Source organism: Hypomesus transpacificus, chromosome 16 (genome assembly GCF_021917145.1).
Source record: "Hypomesus transpacificus isolate Combined female chromosome 16, fHypTra1, whole genome shotgun sequence".
Lineage (NCBI taxonomy): Eukaryota > Metazoa > Chordata > Actinopteri > Osmeriformes > Osmeridae > Hypomesus > Hypomesus transpacificus.
In genome coordinates, this window is record NC_061075.1 from 2,558,485 (window position 1) to 2,575,185 (window position 16,701).

General features: G+C 51.2%; 2 protein-coding genes across 5 annotated transcripts; both read right to left on the reverse strand.

The window, feature by feature from the left end:
* Positions 1 to 80: 80 nt before the first annotated feature.
* On the reverse strand, positions 81 to 2,794 carry slc10a4 (solute carrier family 10 member 4). Its single transcript, XM_047037135.1, has 3 exons — positions 2,176 to 2,794; positions 1,535 to 1,745; positions 81 to 652 (listed from the first exon to the last, which is right to left on the reverse strand). The coding sequence occupies exons 1-3, from the start codon at positions 2,706 to 2,708 to the stop codon at positions 131 to 133; spliced, it is 1,266 nt and encodes a 421-aa protein (XP_046893091.1). The 5' UTR covers positions 2,709 to 2,794; the 3' UTR covers positions 81 to 130.
* Positions 2,795 to 5,843: 3,049 nt separating this feature from the next.
* Positions 5,844 to 16,503, reverse strand: slain2 (SLAIN motif family, member 2). Of its 4 annotated transcripts, XM_047037079.1 has the most exons (10): positions 15,777 to 16,503; positions 12,558 to 12,700; positions 10,311 to 10,481; positions 10,027 to 10,197; positions 9,555 to 9,905; positions 9,220 to 9,345; positions 7,663 to 7,740; positions 7,013 to 7,045; positions 6,299 to 6,539; positions 5,844 to 5,920 (listed from the first exon to the last, which is right to left on the reverse strand). In XM_047037079.1, exons 1-10 carry the CDS (start codon positions 16,250 to 16,252, stop codon positions 5,854 to 5,856), a joined length of 1,857 nt encoding a protein of 618 aa, XP_046893035.1. In that variant the 5' UTR covers positions 16,253 to 16,503; the 3' UTR covers positions 5,844 to 5,853. The 4 variants fall into 4 exon arrangements, with proteins under 4 accessions (XP_046893035.1, XP_046893037.1, XP_046893036.1 ...); XM_047037081.1 differs by lacking the exon at positions 7,663 to 7,740; XM_047037080.1 differs by lacking the exon at positions 7,013 to 7,045.
* Between the last annotated feature and the right edge of the window lie 198 nt (positions 16,504 to 16,701).

Below are 16,701 nucleotides of genomic sequence, written 5' to 3' on the forward strand. Positions count from 1 at the left end.
GTCTCCACAGGTTGCTGAGATGATGACGACTGTTAATGATCCCACCAATCAAGTTGGACCACACACAGTAACACCTTGTTTACACTTCGTGGTTCTCGCAATAAACAAGTCTTCGCACCGCGGACACAGTCTACACTGGAGTAGCGTCCGGACACGGGTCCAGCATGATGGTGTTTGGGTCGCTGACGGTCACCGCCCCGTAGGAAGTGTCAAAGCCTACATCCTCATCTTGAAACCGTTGGTACGTTATATCCTCGCCGTTGCCCAGCGGGTCTTGTTTATGCAGGACCTCCTTCCGGTACGTCCGGTAGGCCAGGATGAAGATACCCGCCTCGGCCGCCTGGAAGAGCGCGTAGAGCAGCGGGAACATGTACATGCCGCCCATCAGCTGCGGCGGGAACGCCATCTTCAGGATGGCGGTGCACAGCTGCACGTTCTGACAGCCGGTCTCCAGGGAGACGGTCCGGCGACTTTGCGGCGGGAGGTCAAATAGCGCCGCCAGGCCGTATCCGGCGGCGTATCCACACATGGGCATGAGGACGGCCACCGCGTAGACGGAGGGAGGGATGGTCGCCAGGAGCTCGGGGCCCAGCATGGCGGCCGTCATGATGAACAGCATCACCAGAGTGACCAGGAGTGACCAGAGGGACACCTGGAGGAACACAACACACTGAGGTCAGGACCAGACTGGTGCTGAGACACACCAGGTAGCCTACAGGTGAAGGTTTAAAGAAATTGATATACTACCTACCACTGACCTTGATCCTGAAGTAGGTAAGACATTTATTATATTCCTTAATGTTACATCTGTTTAAACTCCCTGAGGTCGGGACCACATAGTTCTATACACAGCAGGACTAGATGGGTACACACAACATGCTACAGGGATATAGCTCAGTGGTAAAGAGGTTGAACTACCCCTTGTACTTCACTTTGGCTGAAACTGTGTGCTAAATAAATACATTATTATTCTATGACTAGTAGAAAAGTTTGCGTAACCTAGGAATTAGAAACACCACCAAGTCACAACAATATATTGAACATTTTAATGTTTTGGAATATTGTAAATGTCGTAGTAAATGTCTTAAGGAGCTTTTGCCTATCAAAATATTCCATGAAAGATAGGTAGGCCTATTCTTGTGCCAGCGCAAAAGCTACAAGTGAGCTTTCTCTTGCATGGAAACAGACTGTCATTTAGCGTTGCTCGTCATCACATCTGAAGCCCCTCCCATACATTAGCTGGTAGATAAGTTATGTTCTGTGGGGGGAGGGACTGACTGACAATGATACTGTGATAACGTCACTGCGCCTTGGGGCTCGTATCCTCTTCCCAAAATAATTTCGCAATGCGTCCGAGTGACGCCACTGACCGCCAGAGCTAATAAACTAATTAGTTTTATCGGTTTTATTTTTAGATAATCAAAAACTGAGGTTTCCACCTGCAACATGCGGACCGTTAATATAACCAACCAGTCATCCAAACCTACTCCAAAACGCACCTTGACAATTATGCACACAGTTTCTCCTTTCATACCTTCAGAACAATGTCCGCCACCCGCGTATTGCGGTAACGGAGAACCACCCCCAGACCGATAGGGATGAGCGTGCTGCATAAGGTCAGGATGATCGCCCCAAACGGCATCAGGTTGACCACCGGGGTGTTGATCCACGCACGGCTGTAGATCCACAGACACAGCGGCATGAGCACGAGCGCCAGCAGCGTGGACGAGATGGTCATGATGATGCTGTAGAAACAAATGATACATTTTCAGAATGTTTTTTCGTCGAGATTGAACGCAAAAGGCAAAACTTCGCAAGGCTTCGCATTGACCAACTTAAAATGTGCATCGACATTGTGGTACTACTTGCAGAAAATCATCTGCTGAAAAACGCAGGCTGTATTTAAAAAGTTACAGCATCCGTGCGTAAAATCCAACAAAGGCGCATTTTGAGTTAATGTGCGTAAATTGAATTTATTATTAATATGTTATTATTAAGTCTTGTGAACGAGCCGAGTCTGGAAAATCGTGTTTCAAAATTGCTACGTTAATGTTTAAGGTGCCTTTGGTATATATGGTATTGCAACTTCTAATGGCATTATATTTTAATTTTCGAAAACGGACATATGATTCCACCTTGCAGTTTTAACTAATTTGATTGTGGATGGTATATCACCTGAGGTTCATCTCCCCGTTCACCAGGAGAGACATGATGTTGGAGAGGTTTCCCCCGGGACAGCACCCGCACAGCAGCACGGCCATTGCCGCCACGTCGTCCAAGGAGAATGCCAGGGCGAGCAGAAAGGCGACCATGGGCATGATGACAAACTGGCACACGAGCGCCAGCAGCACCCCAATCGGTCTCCGTATGTGCTCCTCGATCTGGCTAATCTCCACGGTGCAGCCCAGCCCCAGCATGGTGAAGCACAGCACGAGCCCCACGAACACGTTGATCCCGTGACTCAGCGGGGAATCCCAGAAGGCCACCACCAGGTGCGCGGGCTCAGACGGAGGCACAGCCATAAGCGCGCCATCCACGGCAGTCCTGAGCGTGCCTGCCGTTAGAAACACTGGGTCTTCAGCCATGCGTAATCCTATTGTCTCCGACACAGTGTTCCAAAGTCGGTTAATTGTGTCATTCATCGTAAAGTTTAAGAATTCGTTCAGGCGACTAGTATTATCTGCGTCCTCTGCGCTACGGGTCTCCATCGCGCAACAGATGCCGGTCCAAGATACTGGAGATCTCCGTTCGGTGTTTCTCTGGACGTGCCGATGCAGTCCCTAGAGACACATCGTCATTGCATGCTGTCCCCAACGACGAAGGAAGACTCTAGGCTCCCGTGGTTTCAGAATGCAACGGAATCTTCGCGTGGGTCTGGGTTTTATACACGGACCCACCTAGAGAGGGTCTGGCGCGCCGATTGGCTCCTTGCTGTGTGGTACGCGCAACAGTCGCTCGTGTCCCGCGGGCAATCCTCTCATCATCTGTGGAGAGTTGGAATGCCGGTTGCTGTGCTCTGGACGTTGGTAATAAGTATAATATATAGCGCCAATTTCATTTGATTATGCGCTGCGCACAGTCTGCGGATAGGCCAAATACATATTGGCAATGTTCCTTTGAACAACGTGTTGTGTTAATATATAAATATACATTTATAATAATTCCTAATGTTATTTTAACTTTTACTACATAAGGCAAATATTTACACACTTTTCAAAACGATATAGTATGTGGAAGCAAGCGCAGTAGACTAGTTCCAACTTCCAAGACATCTGCAGCTCTCTCGTTTTGCGGTTGAACAGGCACACACAGAACACCGCGAGGCTCTTTGTGTTCGTGCGTTGACTGAGATAATCTGCGCGCACGTTCCCTTTCTTCTTCGTTCTATTTATGTCTGTCATAAATCGGACAGCGCTGGGTTTGAAAGTAACCACCATGACTGGCCTGTCCTTTTTGCTCAGGCTACTTTAAAGAAGTAGGTCGAGTTATAAAGTGTAATATCATAGTTGAGATACTTATTTCAAATCCTGTCATGTTCACTTATTGTCATCTGGCTGAAGTCAGGACCATTCTAATTTGATTGATTAAAACGTGAAATGTTTAATCCGTTGGACTAATAATTGATGATCCTAATAATTTTATCAGCGCTGACATGATGAATTGCTACGCTTGCATAAACCTGTTTGACGTACATCCGGTTTATCCCACGCTCCATCACATAAATGAAGCTTGTTACTTAGCGACAGACTGACGGGCCAGGGCGGGGTTTCCTGGCCTAATCAATCACTGGGCCCCAGGAACGCCATTACGCTGTCATTAAGCGCTTCCCCTCTCTGCTAGATGGACACGTACCAACTGTACGTGTAGCAGTACAACTCCGGTGGCCTGTGTCCATTTGTCGTTGACTACCTTGTCAGATGTTCGTGCCTTCAACTAAATGAAATAAAATGTAAACCCTAACCTTGATCTGTGCGTGCGCCGTAAATCACGGTTCGACAATTAGGATTAAACGTTATTAAACCGTCCGTACGCCACAAACCTGACTGTACACACAGACGGTTTGCCATTTTTTTTTATTTGAAATGTGAGTTTACACAGGGAAACTGAATGTAATGTCGGTGGATATAAAAAGGTCGTTAACAAAAAGTCACACAAAAGGGTGTGGCATGTCTGATGCAACATTCTCTTAAAGCTTCCCACTGTGAAATCCAGAGGCACCTCTCTCTTTAATAAATAGTTCATTTACACAATGAGAGTAATTTCAAGATATAAATATCAAGGCGCATATTATACATATACTTTTTTCAAAAGCAATTATAAATGTATTTTTGACAAAAACAAAATCAAGCAAAGTAAAGCACTGATCAAAATTGTATTGGCAAAGCAAGAAGTTGGCACAAAATAGTACATCAAAAACAAAAAGGACAATGTGAAACTTTAAATTATAGGCACTATTTGATCATATCTGGCACACTGCCTTCTATGAATCTGCAATTTGTGATTCATATTTAAAGCACAAGAGGCAATGGCCACTCTGAACATTTCTTTGTTTCTGGTTATTGAACATGCTGTCATGTATTCCCACTAAGCAATGCAAGTATTGGGTGGACAGCAGGAAGTTGCTTGTGTACTTCCTGTCGTGAAGGGCTTCAATGTGACTAATATGTCATGAGGGGGTTTAACATGACAACTTACTGTGTTGAGGGACTTCAGTATGACTATTTCCTTTGTTGATGCTTCTACTAGTATAAAACAGTAGCAGCTGGTAGAGCTGAGCAGGAAGTAGACCTCAACCTGACCTGTACGAGTTTCCGATTCGAGCAGTTAGGCTGCTCTGATGTCCAATCACATCTTGGTAACAAGGAAAGGGTTTGGACTTCACCTGTCACTTACTGCTACACCCTGCTATTACACCATGGGAGAAGGCTTTGGAGAATTAGCTTTGCAGCTGAGGTTTAAAATGCACATTTTCAAAACTTTTGAAAATAATACAAAACAAATACTCAATATGAAAATATTGGAAGGGAATTATTAAATAATGATTTAAATAATAAGTCACTCCCACCCCACCCAAAAATAACTGAAAACAAAACTACTTTGGAATACATTCTGTCTGACTCACAAGAGGAACACTCTTTGACACCACAACCATTAAGAGGTGCATTTACTTTTCATAACATCAATTCTTGGAACATTGAGGAACATTTCACCTGCACAGCTTCGTATTGATCTCTAAATGCATCTGTTCAACACACAACACAAGGAGAGAAACGTTTACAGATACGTTAACCTGAGGACCTGAACGACGGGGAGGAGGGGGGGCAGGGGATGGTTGTGGGGGGGGGGGGGGGGGGGGGGGGAAAGAGAGAGAGGGGGGGGTGGGGGGGTGATGGAGGGAGGAGAAGACAGAGAGGGGGAGTGATGGAGTCGTGGGGGTGAGGGATGGACGAAAGCGGAAGGGAGGGGAGAGATGAAGTGTTGGAGAGAGGGAGAGGAAATAAGGAAGAGAGAAGCATAGTGTGATTTATTGATTCATCGGTTGACTGAGCGACGGCTGCAGCCGCTCAGGACCTGGCGCCCTCTGGTGGAGGGACTGGAGCGCTGCTGCTTTCTTCCTCTTTACGTGTCTCCTTTCTTTTTCTGTGGCATCTGAGGGGCTGACTGGCCTCTCCAGACACCTCCTCCTCTTCCCCCTCCTTCTCATACGGCTCTCCTCCTGACCACAGGAGTCAGTCTGTGCGGGTCTCGCATCCCTCCAGGCTCATGGTAGAAGTATTCCTGGTGGATAAAGTGCCGTGTTGTATTGTCTGCCTGGTCGTGCTGCTGGGTGGAGGAGAGCGCCCTCTGCTGGGCTCAGTAACAGCCTTCCTTCCAGTTGCCGTCTCTCACCCCACTGTAGGTCCGGGGGGCCGGCAGAGACCTGAGCAGGACACACAAACACATTAGTTCCCTCTTTCACACACACACACACGCTGCTCCTGTGTGTGTACGTGTGCGTGTGTGCCTAACACTGGATAGAGGAAGGGGAGACAGAAGGGGGGAGGGAGAGTAGAGGATGAGGGAGGACTGGTGGTGGTGATGATGAGGAAAAGTATAGTGGGATTAATTGATTGATTGCACCTCTGTTTCACCTGTGTTAGGTGCTTGTGTTTGGGGTATATGTGTGTGTGCATATGTTTGTATATGAGAGCATGAGTAGGTGTGTGTGTGTGTGTATGCTGTTTGAGGTGCTTATGTGTGTAAGAGTGTGTTGGGTGTGTGAGAGCGTGCTTGGGTGTGGGTGTGGGTGCGTTGCTACCTGCGTACGGGCTGAGCCAGCTTGCTGCGTGGCAGGGGGATTCCTCCTCCTCCTCCCCCCGTAGAGGCACTGGGGCGGGGCAAGCCGCTGCGGGGCGGGGCCAGGGACCGTGTGGGCGTCGAAGTCCCGGAGCCGGGGGCGGAGCCAGGGGCGGAGCCAGGCGTGGAGGGAGCCTTGACTGGCTGCCTCAGGGCCAGGGGGGAGGGCGTGGCGGGGATACGCAGCTTGCTGGGGGAGGGCACTGGGAGGAGGGGGGAGTGAGGGGAGACATCAGTACAGGAAACAGAAAGGAACATGTGAGCTTCACTTCCTCTACAGTGTCTGATGATGACCACAATGACAGACGATGACTCGACACAGCATGTTTTCTATAGGACCTGGTCACCTGGATGTTCACCTGCAGGACTAACTCCAAGCAGGTATGTCACCTGCAGAACTAACTCCATACATGTCTTTCACCTGCAGGACTAACTCCTTACAGATCATCTCTAGATGGTAAACCTGGAGGACTAACTCCATACAGGTGTTCTAGAGGATCGAGAGCGAGATGAAGGTGGAGGTTGAACATCACAATGGATGAAGAGAAAAGGAGGTTTGGTGTCTCTACAGGTGAGCTCAGGCGCAGGATGAGACACACACACCTGAGGGGACAGGGCAGGGCACACCACAACACCCACACACTCACAACACCAGGGGGCGCCATAGAATACTCACTAAAATCCCCTTCTTCTCCAAAGCAACAGGAGACTAGACAGAGACAGAGACAGGAGAAAGGGTCTTAGTTCAGACAGCAGAGAGGAGAGACAGCAGGTGATGGAGGAGTGGAACCCTGCAGTACCCCTGGTGTCCTGGGGGAGGGGGGAGAGCTACAGATCACAGCACTGCCTAACACCTGGTCTATCTAACCAGTTGGGCCTCCAGACACAACCAGTCCAGACAAACAGTACCTGAATAGACCAGTACCAGACCTGACCATTCCAGAATCCAGAACAGACCTAACCACCAGGACTAGACCCCTCCAGTACCAGCTCAGTCCAGAACCATCTCAGAACCAGACCAGTACCAGACCAAACCAGAACCAGACCAGTACCAGACCAAACCAAAACCTGACCAATACCATCCCGGACACTAAACAGAATCAGACCAGTTTCAGACCAGTAACACTACCAGTCCAGATCAAAGCATAAACTGCTTCAAACTGGGTACTTACATGCTCATGTGTGCTTGTGTGAGAGAGAGAGCATGTGTGTGCATAGAAATGAGTGTGTGTGTGCATGCAAGAGAGTGTGTGTGAAAGTGTGTGCATGACGAGCACCATGCCCCAGTTCCGGACAGGAAGTTACCAGGTCCAGACAGGAAGTTACCTTGTAGTGCTGATGGGCTCTGTAGCTGCTGCTTGGTTTTCGGGGAGGAGCGAGGGGGGGCGTGATACCTGAGCTGGCCTGGGGGGGGGGGGGGGGGGGCGGACATGTGGAGGTCAACCTGACACCTCGGTTCAACATATCACGGTTGTGACAACAACGTGACCACAACGTGGACATCAGGATTTCATAGGACCAGCAGTTCCATAAGTGGTGAGAGGCAGCCAGACAGACGGCCAGCAGCTAACCTGCCAGCTAGCCAACCAGCCAGCTAGCCAACCAGCCAGCTAGCCAACCAGCCAGCTAGCCAGCCAGCAGCTAACCTGCTAGCCAACCAGCCAGCTAGCCAGCCAGCAGCTAACCTGCTAGCCAATCCACCAGCCAACCAGCCAGTCAGCAGCTAACCAACCCACTAGTCAGCCAACCAGCTAGTCAGCCAACCAACCCACCAGTCAGCCAGCTAGTCAGCCAACCAACCAGGCAGCCAGTCAGTCTATCAACCAGTTTGTGAGCCAGGCAGCCAGGCAGGCAGGCAAGAGGAGGGTGACAGATAGGCCTGGGGATGCAGGCTGAGAGAGTCAGCATGGAGGACCAGAGCTGGTAGTATTATACAGCCAGACCTGCAGAGTCAGAGACAGCCACTAGAGGGAGCTGAAGCCTAGCATTCACAGAGATCCAGAGAGAAGCAGAACCAAGCAAGCATAGCTACACAGGACCAGCACAACCAGAACCAAGCAAGCATAGCTACACAGGACCAGCACAACCAGAACCAAGCAATAATATCTACACAAGCCCAGCACAACCAGAACTGTCTCTTTGGACAGAGCTGGCAGGACGGAGCGAGAGAGACAGGGAAAGCGATAATGGAAGTAAGAAATACAGTGCTGGCTGTCTACCCCAACAACCAGTCTCTCCGGGTTCAGAGGTCAGCCTCATACTACAGCCTAGAGCCTACCCTGGTGAATACTGATCCATCTCTCTCTCTCACACACACACATACACACACTTTCTCACAGACACCACACACACACACACCAACTCTAACTTGCTGAAGCAGATTACCTTGGGATAAAGATTATCCGTGTTTAAACAAAGCCAGATTAAGGTTGTCCTTTGAACTGCTGGCATCAGGTGTCTGTGTTGGGGTTTATCTAATCTGGATTAAGCACCGCTACGCCACTGACACCAGCATAATCTGTGTGTTGAGTAACAGTGTGAGAGATGCTAATCGGAGAGCGCTTCCCAGTCCCTGGATGAGGCTGCCTACCGCAGCCCTGACCACAGCTGTCTGGCAGGGGGAGCTATTCTAGTGAAGAGAGGAAGAGCAGTAAGCAGAACAGGCAGCCAGTGATCCAGCAGAGAATAAGAAGAAGAGGAAGTGGAGGCTCCAGGCATGCAGCAGAGACATCGGCACTGTGACACTGTGGATGACCTAGGAACTGAAAACCGGTGAGTTCAAAGCATTTTATGTGTGTCTGTGTGCCTGTGTGTGGTCATGAGAATATGTGTGTGTGTGTGTGTGTATGAGTGTATATGTACTGTGTGTGTGTGTGTACTCACTAGCAGACTGGTTCTGGTGTCGGGGGGAGCCTCCGTTGTGTAGGCTGGTCTCACAGCTCCTGTTGTTGGACTCCTGCTGGGCCGGGCTGGGCCGAGTCAGGTTAGGGAGGCTGCGCCTCAACTTCTCTACACACACGCAGAAAGAAACACACACACACATTATTACACCCAGGCATGCACATACACACAGAGAGACAGACAGGCCTTTCCCCCCCCCCCACGTTATCCTTGCTAGCTCCTACAGCCCCCCCACACAACATTCATTCTTCACCCCTGCCGTCTGTGTACCCCCTCCTCCTCCTCCCCTCTCAACCCGTCCCTAACCCCTCCTCTACCTTCGTTCTTCACCACGCTGGTCTGCGTGTCTCCCCCATGCCCCTGCAGGGAGTGGCGCGGCTGCTGCAGCCGGCTGATGATCGGCTGCGGGGAGCCGCGGCCGTGGCCGTGGTCCAGGGAGCGGGCGGGGGAGCGCGAGCGGGGGGAGGCGCGGGGGGAGGCGCGGGGGGAGGGGGAGAAGCGGGCGGCGGAGGAGGAGGAGGGCAGGTGGAAGGCCGGGTGGGCCTCTTCCTCGTCCTCCAGGCTGTGGGCGTCCAGCTCCTGGTCGCTGAAGGCGCTCCGCCGGAGGGAGTGGCAGGAGGAGCCGGAGCTACGCCTGGACGCCGTGGCGGCGTAGTCCTGACGCAGGCCTGGACACACATTATATACACATATTTACACACACACACACACACACTCTAGGGTCGGGGGTAGTGGTCAAGGGTAGGAGGTTGGGGTCAGGGGTGAGAGGTCAGGGCTCAGGGTACGCACTCTCCTCCTGCATGCGCGCCAGGATCTGCACGTCGGTGACGTCGTTGAGCTTGTACGTGGTGGTAGAGCCCACCGAGTCCTCGTCCATCTCAGACGTGCTCAGCTCGCTGTCCACTGAGCTCTGCGGGCTCAGCGCCGGGGGGTTCCTCTCTGCTGACCCCCGCTGGTGACCTGCACACACACACACAGTACACACACATAGGTATGTAACTATATAGCGTGTACGCCTTCACCACCTGACAGACACACGCACATGGGGGGGGTCCATGGGGAGGCCCTCTCACCTGCGTTGCTGAACAGCAGGGTCTGCCTGACGACGGGCCCCCGGCAGGGTGTGGAGGAGGGCGAGGGGAAGCCGCTGCTGCAGGGGCTGCTGCCTGGGTTTGGGCTGTACGGGCTTCCGTAGCCCCCCGGGGCAGAGTAGGGGCTGCCGTACAGGCTCCGACGCTTGTTAGCTGCGGAGGGGTGTGGGGGGGGGGGGGGGGGGGGGGGGGAAGAGAATCAGTGCTGGACAGAATCTCTCGACATGAGTTAGGGGACCACTGTAAACTGTGGTCATAAACATAACATGTTTTACAGTGTCCTCAGGCCATATTAGAGCAGAGACTTCATCACGGAGCTGTGCTGAGAAAGACTTAACTATACCAGCTGACTGATCAGGGGACAGTCACAAGCTCTGCTGAGGAGCGCCACTCACACACACACACACACGGCTCAGCCTCCATACAGGACAGGACATAGACAATCCCTCACTAAGTTATCCCTGTCAACTCTCTATAGCCCGCCCCTACCCCCCCCCTTCCTCCCTCCCCTCATACACACACACACGTCTTTGTGAGAGCTGTGCAGTGTTCTGGCGAAGGCAGTTCATTATGGAGGGCTTGCGTACGGCAGGCGGGGGCGAGGGCGGGGGTTCATAGAAAGGCTCTTCATACACTGGCTTACGGTTCACAATAGGACACATTGACTAACCACCCTGCACACTGAGCATAAAGATTCAGTCTGTCAGATCCTGCTCCATGGCAGTTCATACACGCGCACACACACACACACTCTGACACAGAACCAAAGGGAGACACAAGGCTGGGCTGGATTGCAGAGCAGGGCCAGGTTGGGTTAAGTTAGGCTGGGCTGGGCCGGCTTTCTCTCTGTCTGGACATATTTACACAGCTGGGTGGTGACTGGAATGGCGCCTTTTATTATCAACTTACTTTTCCTTTCAACCTTTCACCTTCCGCTGCCTCCCTCTCCTCTCTCCTTCGCTCCACTCTGTCCTGTTGTATTATTTACATTATAAGAGGCAGACCAGACCACTCAGAGCTATGGATGCTGGGAGGAGGGAGGGGGTATGAGGAGCTGCACCAGAGACCTCCACCCCCAGGAGGCGATAAGGGCTCCCTCCCTTAACTGGGAGCTGCAGCACAGCCCTGTAGGGACCTACAGAAATAGAGTCCTGAAAACCTCAACCCCACACACTCTATTCCTGCCTCAGGCCTGAGTAATGGATGACAGAGCGGTGTGATGTGATGCGAGAGTCTCTCCTCCCACTCCCTTCCTCCCCTAGGTTAAGGCATTCTGGGATCACATTGTTTACATTTGAACAGGGGGTGTTGAGCTTTGTGCTTGGTTGCCATGAACACAATAAAAACAAGATTCTCTCTCACACACACACACAAACACACACAGATGACGAGCCCCTGTGTTTGTTTCAATGTGTAACCATCTTTTTCGGAGACCGGGGTGGGACAATCTCACCTCAGACACTCATACATCACCACTGTCCTGCCTGTCTGTATGCACCTGTGTGTGTGTGTGTGTGTGTTACACATGCCTAGAGCTAGGCTGATCTTACATCTGCTGCTATCCCCAGGAGCAGGAATGCCCAACGCTATGGAAACACTGACACGCAACGCCATGGCAACCTTCCTGGCATACTCCAGTCGCGGAAAGGTGTGAGAGAGCAACCAGGAGGCAAAGGAAGGGTGTGTCTCACACACACACACACGCGCACACACACTACATACACCACACATACACAAACACACCCTGAAGTATCTAAATGAAGGAGCGAGGAGTGTGAACTCTCCCTGCTCACAGTCCTGCAGTTACCTGCTTTGCATGGACCCCCCCACACACATTGACACACACACACAAACACACACGAGGAGAGGGGGTGTTTGTCCAGGCCACCATGTCCAATTACTGTGGTGGCATCGCCTTCTCAGGTCTCCACACCTCGTGATGACATCACCTGGTGTGTTGTGCAATCGCTCACCCAGAATTCCCAGCGGTCCTGGGCAACAGCTCAACATGACCGCAGCTAAGATGACCCTGCTCTAGCTGGGACACAGACAGGGGCGTCCCTATTTTTAGCTGTCAAAACAAAACTCACTGGCCCTCACACACACACTCAGGCCCACACACACACATTCATACAGGTGGGGGAGGAGAGGAGGAGCCCTTGACATGGTGAGGAGGAAAGAAGAAGGAGCGGGAGAGGAGGCAGGAGAACAGGGCAGAGGAGGAGGTACCTGTCATGGTGAGGTCCAGGCGGTGGCGCAGGGAGCGTTTGGCTGACTCCATGTCGGGGCTGGGGTTGTCCAGGGCCTGACGACACCACACGATGGGGCTCAGGGCCTTCTGCAGCGGGCTGCTCACCTTGGCCTCGTACAGCCTGCAGGGGGACAGCCAACACATCGGTTCATCCATCAAACATCCCACCGGTCTATCAATCAGTCAGCCCACACCTTTCCTACCACACTGAGGAACAGAGAGAGAGGGAGAAACTGAAAGGAAGAGAGCAGCCAGGCTAACAGGAAGAGAGGTCTGAGTCAGCAGCTGCCAACTCACTTTCAGCCAGAGAGGAAGCATCACACACACACGTACCCTGCAACCACAAATGGCTGCTCCTCTCTGTACCCACAGACTACGGGACTCCAGCATAGCATAGCACAGCATAGCACCAATCTAGGCTGTCTCAGGTATTGCCAAACTGTGGTTAGCCCACATCGGTAACCCAGCTCAGACAGACAGGTCCTGTCTGCTCCTGCTGCTACATATTATTCAGCCAGTCTGCAGGTGGAGATGCCATGGCCATGCATTGCTGTGGCTAGAGTGCGAGTCTAACACGCACATGCTGTCAATCTCGCATGATGCTAATCCAAGATTACACAAGTCCATGACAGGCCTGGCCCTGCATCAGCCCTGGGGATGATTCTGGGTGTGGAGCTCATCTCTAGACGCTGGGACAGGCTAATCAGTTTGCTGGGCCAACACTGCCTCACCCCTCAGTCTCTCTCCCCTGTCTCACCGTTCTCACACCTCAGTACACTAACCTTCTCCCCTGGCTAGGCCTGTCCTAGAGGACTCTACTGGGGTTAGGCCTGCCCTAGAGGACTCTACTGGGGTTAGGCCTGTCCTAGAGGACTCTACTGGGGTTAGGCCTGCCCTAGAGGACTCTACTGGGGTTAGGCCTGTCCTAGAGGACTCTACTGGGGTTAGGCCTGCCCTAGAGGACTCTACTGGGGTTAGGCCTGTCCTAGAGGACTCTACTGGGGTTAGGCCTGTCCTAGAGGACTCTACTAGGGTTAGGCCTGTCCTAGAGGACTCTACTGGGGTTAGGCCTGCCCTAGAGGACTCTACAGGGGTTAGGCCTGTCCTAGAGGACTCTACTGGGGTTAGGCCTGCCCTAGAGGACTCTACTGGGGTTAGGCCTGTCCTAGAGGACTCTACTGGGGTTAGGCCTGCCCTAGAGGACTCTACTGGGGTTAGGCCTGTCCTAGAGGACTCTACTGGGGTTAGGCCTGTCCTAGAGGACTCTACTAGGGTTAGGCCTGTCCTAGAGGACTCTACTGGGGTTAGGCCTGCCCTAGAGGACTCTACTGGGGTTAGGCCTGTCCTAGAGGACTCTACTGGGGTTAGGCCTGCCCTAGAGGACTCTACTGGGGTTAGGCCTGCCCTAGAGGACTCTACAGGGGTTAGGCCTGTCCTAGAGGACTCTACTGGGTTAGGCCTGCCCTAGAGGACTCTACTGGGGTTAGGCCTGTCCTAGAGGACTCTACTGGGGTTAGGCCTGCCTTAGAGGACTCTACTGGGGCTAGGCCTATCCTACATCAGTCTCATTAGCATTATTTGACCTTAGTTGGTAACCATCCTTAGTTACCTTCTCCTCTCCCACTGAAGGAGCATCAGCCTCTTGCTCAGCCTCTTGCTCAGAAGCCCTGCTCATACAGACCATAATGAGCACAGAGATAACAAGCAGAGACCTGGGCTCTGGCCTGCAAGGCCTTGTTACCATAACACACACACACACAACATAAAACACACATGCTCACACACACACACACACACAACCTAAAAGACGCATGCTCACACACATATAGCCTAAAAACCCAAACACACATGCTCACACACAGGCTCACATACACACAGCATGAAACATAAACACACACAACAACAACGTACACAGACACAGTAAGCTCAGGCTGATCTCTTCTCATTTAACATCAACATGTTTCCCTTCTGAAGCATCCAGGCCAGGCGGGCTCAGAACCCACTACTGAGGATCATGCGGATCGCCACGGAAACACAAATCCTGTCAGTCTCCCATTTCAAGGATTACACTTCTCAAATATCCAACCAAATGCTGGAAACTGCTGTGGTTAGAATTACAGAGAAAAGTTGTATTTTGTTCTTATGTATTGAATATGTAATGTGTTTATCAGACGCTTTTATACAAAGCACCATACAGAGGGAGATTCGAACCATGACTTATTACTCTGCAGTGAAATGCTTTAACGCTGAGCTATATCTGTCCCCATATAACTTTATCTGTACTTAATGTTTAATGACAAAATGATCCCTTTACAAGTAACCTAGTACAAAACACAATCTCTGCTTTCTGGAAACTTTGGTACATCAACACTGCCCAGTAATCTCAATTTCTCCTGATCACTCTCAAAGTTCTCTCTTCTTCTTTTCAGACAGTTGTAGCTAGTGTGGCACTGTTTCTCAAGGACCTGTAACCATGGTTGTGTCTCTTTCCCTAAAGGCTTTAGGTGAGTAAACAACTTTCCCTGCTCAGTGACAGCTCTAGCTCTCGTCCCACACTGGCGACAAGACAGGCCATCTGCCTTGTTTGGTGAGTCACATAAATAGTACCAATGGTCCTCTCCACCATCAACAATGCCTTGTAGAGAAAAGCACTCGCCTCATGGAGAGCGAACCTGTGACAGGTTAAACTAAACACGATCAGCTGGCACACCGGATGTCTGACACAGTAATTCCCCTGTTAGCTAAACAGCTGCATTCTTCGGAATTCACTGTTGCCTAGTTCCTAGCGCCTTGGTCATATAAGACTAGGGAGTCGGCTATGGCGGCGCCCGCACTGGCCATTCCTGGCAAACACCTCCAATCATTGATCAACAATGACTTGACAGCCTGTCTGCAGTCTGGCGGTGCGGGTAACCTCGGTCTCTGGATAGCTAATAATCAGTAGATAACCGTACATTCCACCGCGGCGAGGATTCTTTCCGTGGCCAACCGTTTGTCGCCGTGTTGGCTATGCTCGGAACAGCTGCGCACGTCTGTTGTCGAGTTTAGCTAGCTACATCTCACACTAGCAACTCATTTACATGAAAAGGGCGTGTTTGTGTTGTCACGTCTGTTGGACCTAGTTGTTGTCTAACGGTATATACTACTACAGTTACCTAAAAACATACACCTACTGTCCTGACTGCTAAAAGACTCACCAGCTGTCTTCTTCCTCGTTCAAACAATCCATGTCCTCGAGATCAAGTATTTCAACCTCGTCCAGAATAGAAGTTTCACCCGCGTCATCCATAAAGTCCTCTGCGTCAGTGAAGAATGAGTTGAGTCCGGGGTACGAGGTGGCAGCCGATGCCCCTTCGGCCTCGTATGCCTTTCTGAAACTGATGCCATCGTAAGACAATCTGGGGCTTAAACATCGGGAATTTTCCAAAATCCCACCATAGCCACCGGTTCCACCGAACCCCACCCCGGTAAAGCCGGCCAGCCCCGTTCCAGCTGACAGGGGCGAGTCGTATCCCGCACTGAGGGGTCTGTTATTCGCTGACACCGCTCCAGATGAAGACAGGAGAGTAGATCTACTCCGAAGCTGTTCATTTTGCTGTTCGAGTTTCTTTACCAAGTCCTGTAGCTTCCGCACCTCTAAATCCGCGTTGATGTTTGAGTTGATATCCTCCATAGTAGCTTGAGAGCCCCGCGGAAAATCCGAGGCTGTGCGTTATGTCGTTTGTGGTTTAGCGGCTGGTTGTACTGTTTTGTCTTTCACTCCGCAGGGATTTAGGTGAAGACAACTGTTTGTCTTGTATTAAACGGAATTAAAATACTCATCGTCGTTATCTACTCGGGTAATTCGTACACACGGGGAAGCTCGAGGCCATTTCCACAGTCTCCGTCGACAACTGTGAAAGACCAACAGGCGGCGGAGCGATTACGTCATCGCGTTAGATCGGTATGCGCGCACGTCACCAACACCTTTTTGCTTGCGCTCGCGATCATTTGATCTGTGGCCTTCTGGTTTGCGGTGTGGATTACGAACCAAAGACAATAAACACACCCTATCAACGATATACAGTACCTCTTTCTTATAGGTCTATGAAAATCTACCTCTTATTGAAGATCATATGCAGT

Bases quoted from the DNA above. Each gene is read 5' to 3' on its own strand.
- slc10a4 (XM_047037135.1), bottom strand. From the start codon at position 2,708: ATGGAGACCCGTAGCGCAGAGGACGCAGATAATACTAGTCGCCTGAAC. The intron at 1,746-2,175 runs GTGATATACCAT...TTGTTTCTACAG, and splicing joins AACGGGGAGATGAACCTCAG to CATCATCATGACCATCTCGT. The intron at 653-1,534 runs GTATGAAAGGAG...GTGTTCCTCCAG, and splicing joins TGGCGGACATTGTTCTGAAG to GTGTCCCTCTGGTCACTCCT.
- slain2 (XM_047037079.1), bottom strand. From the start codon at position 16,252: ATGGAGGATATCAACTCAAACATCAACGCGGATTTAGAGGTGCGGAAG. The intron at 9,906-10,026 runs GTGCGTACCCTG...ATGTGTGTCCAG, and splicing joins GGCGCGCATGCAGGAGGAGA to GCCTGCGTCAGGACTACGCC. The intron at 5,921-6,298 runs GTAGCAACGCAC...TGTCCTGCTCAG, and splicing joins CTGGCTCAGCCCGTACGCAG to GTCTCTGCCGGCCCCCCGGA.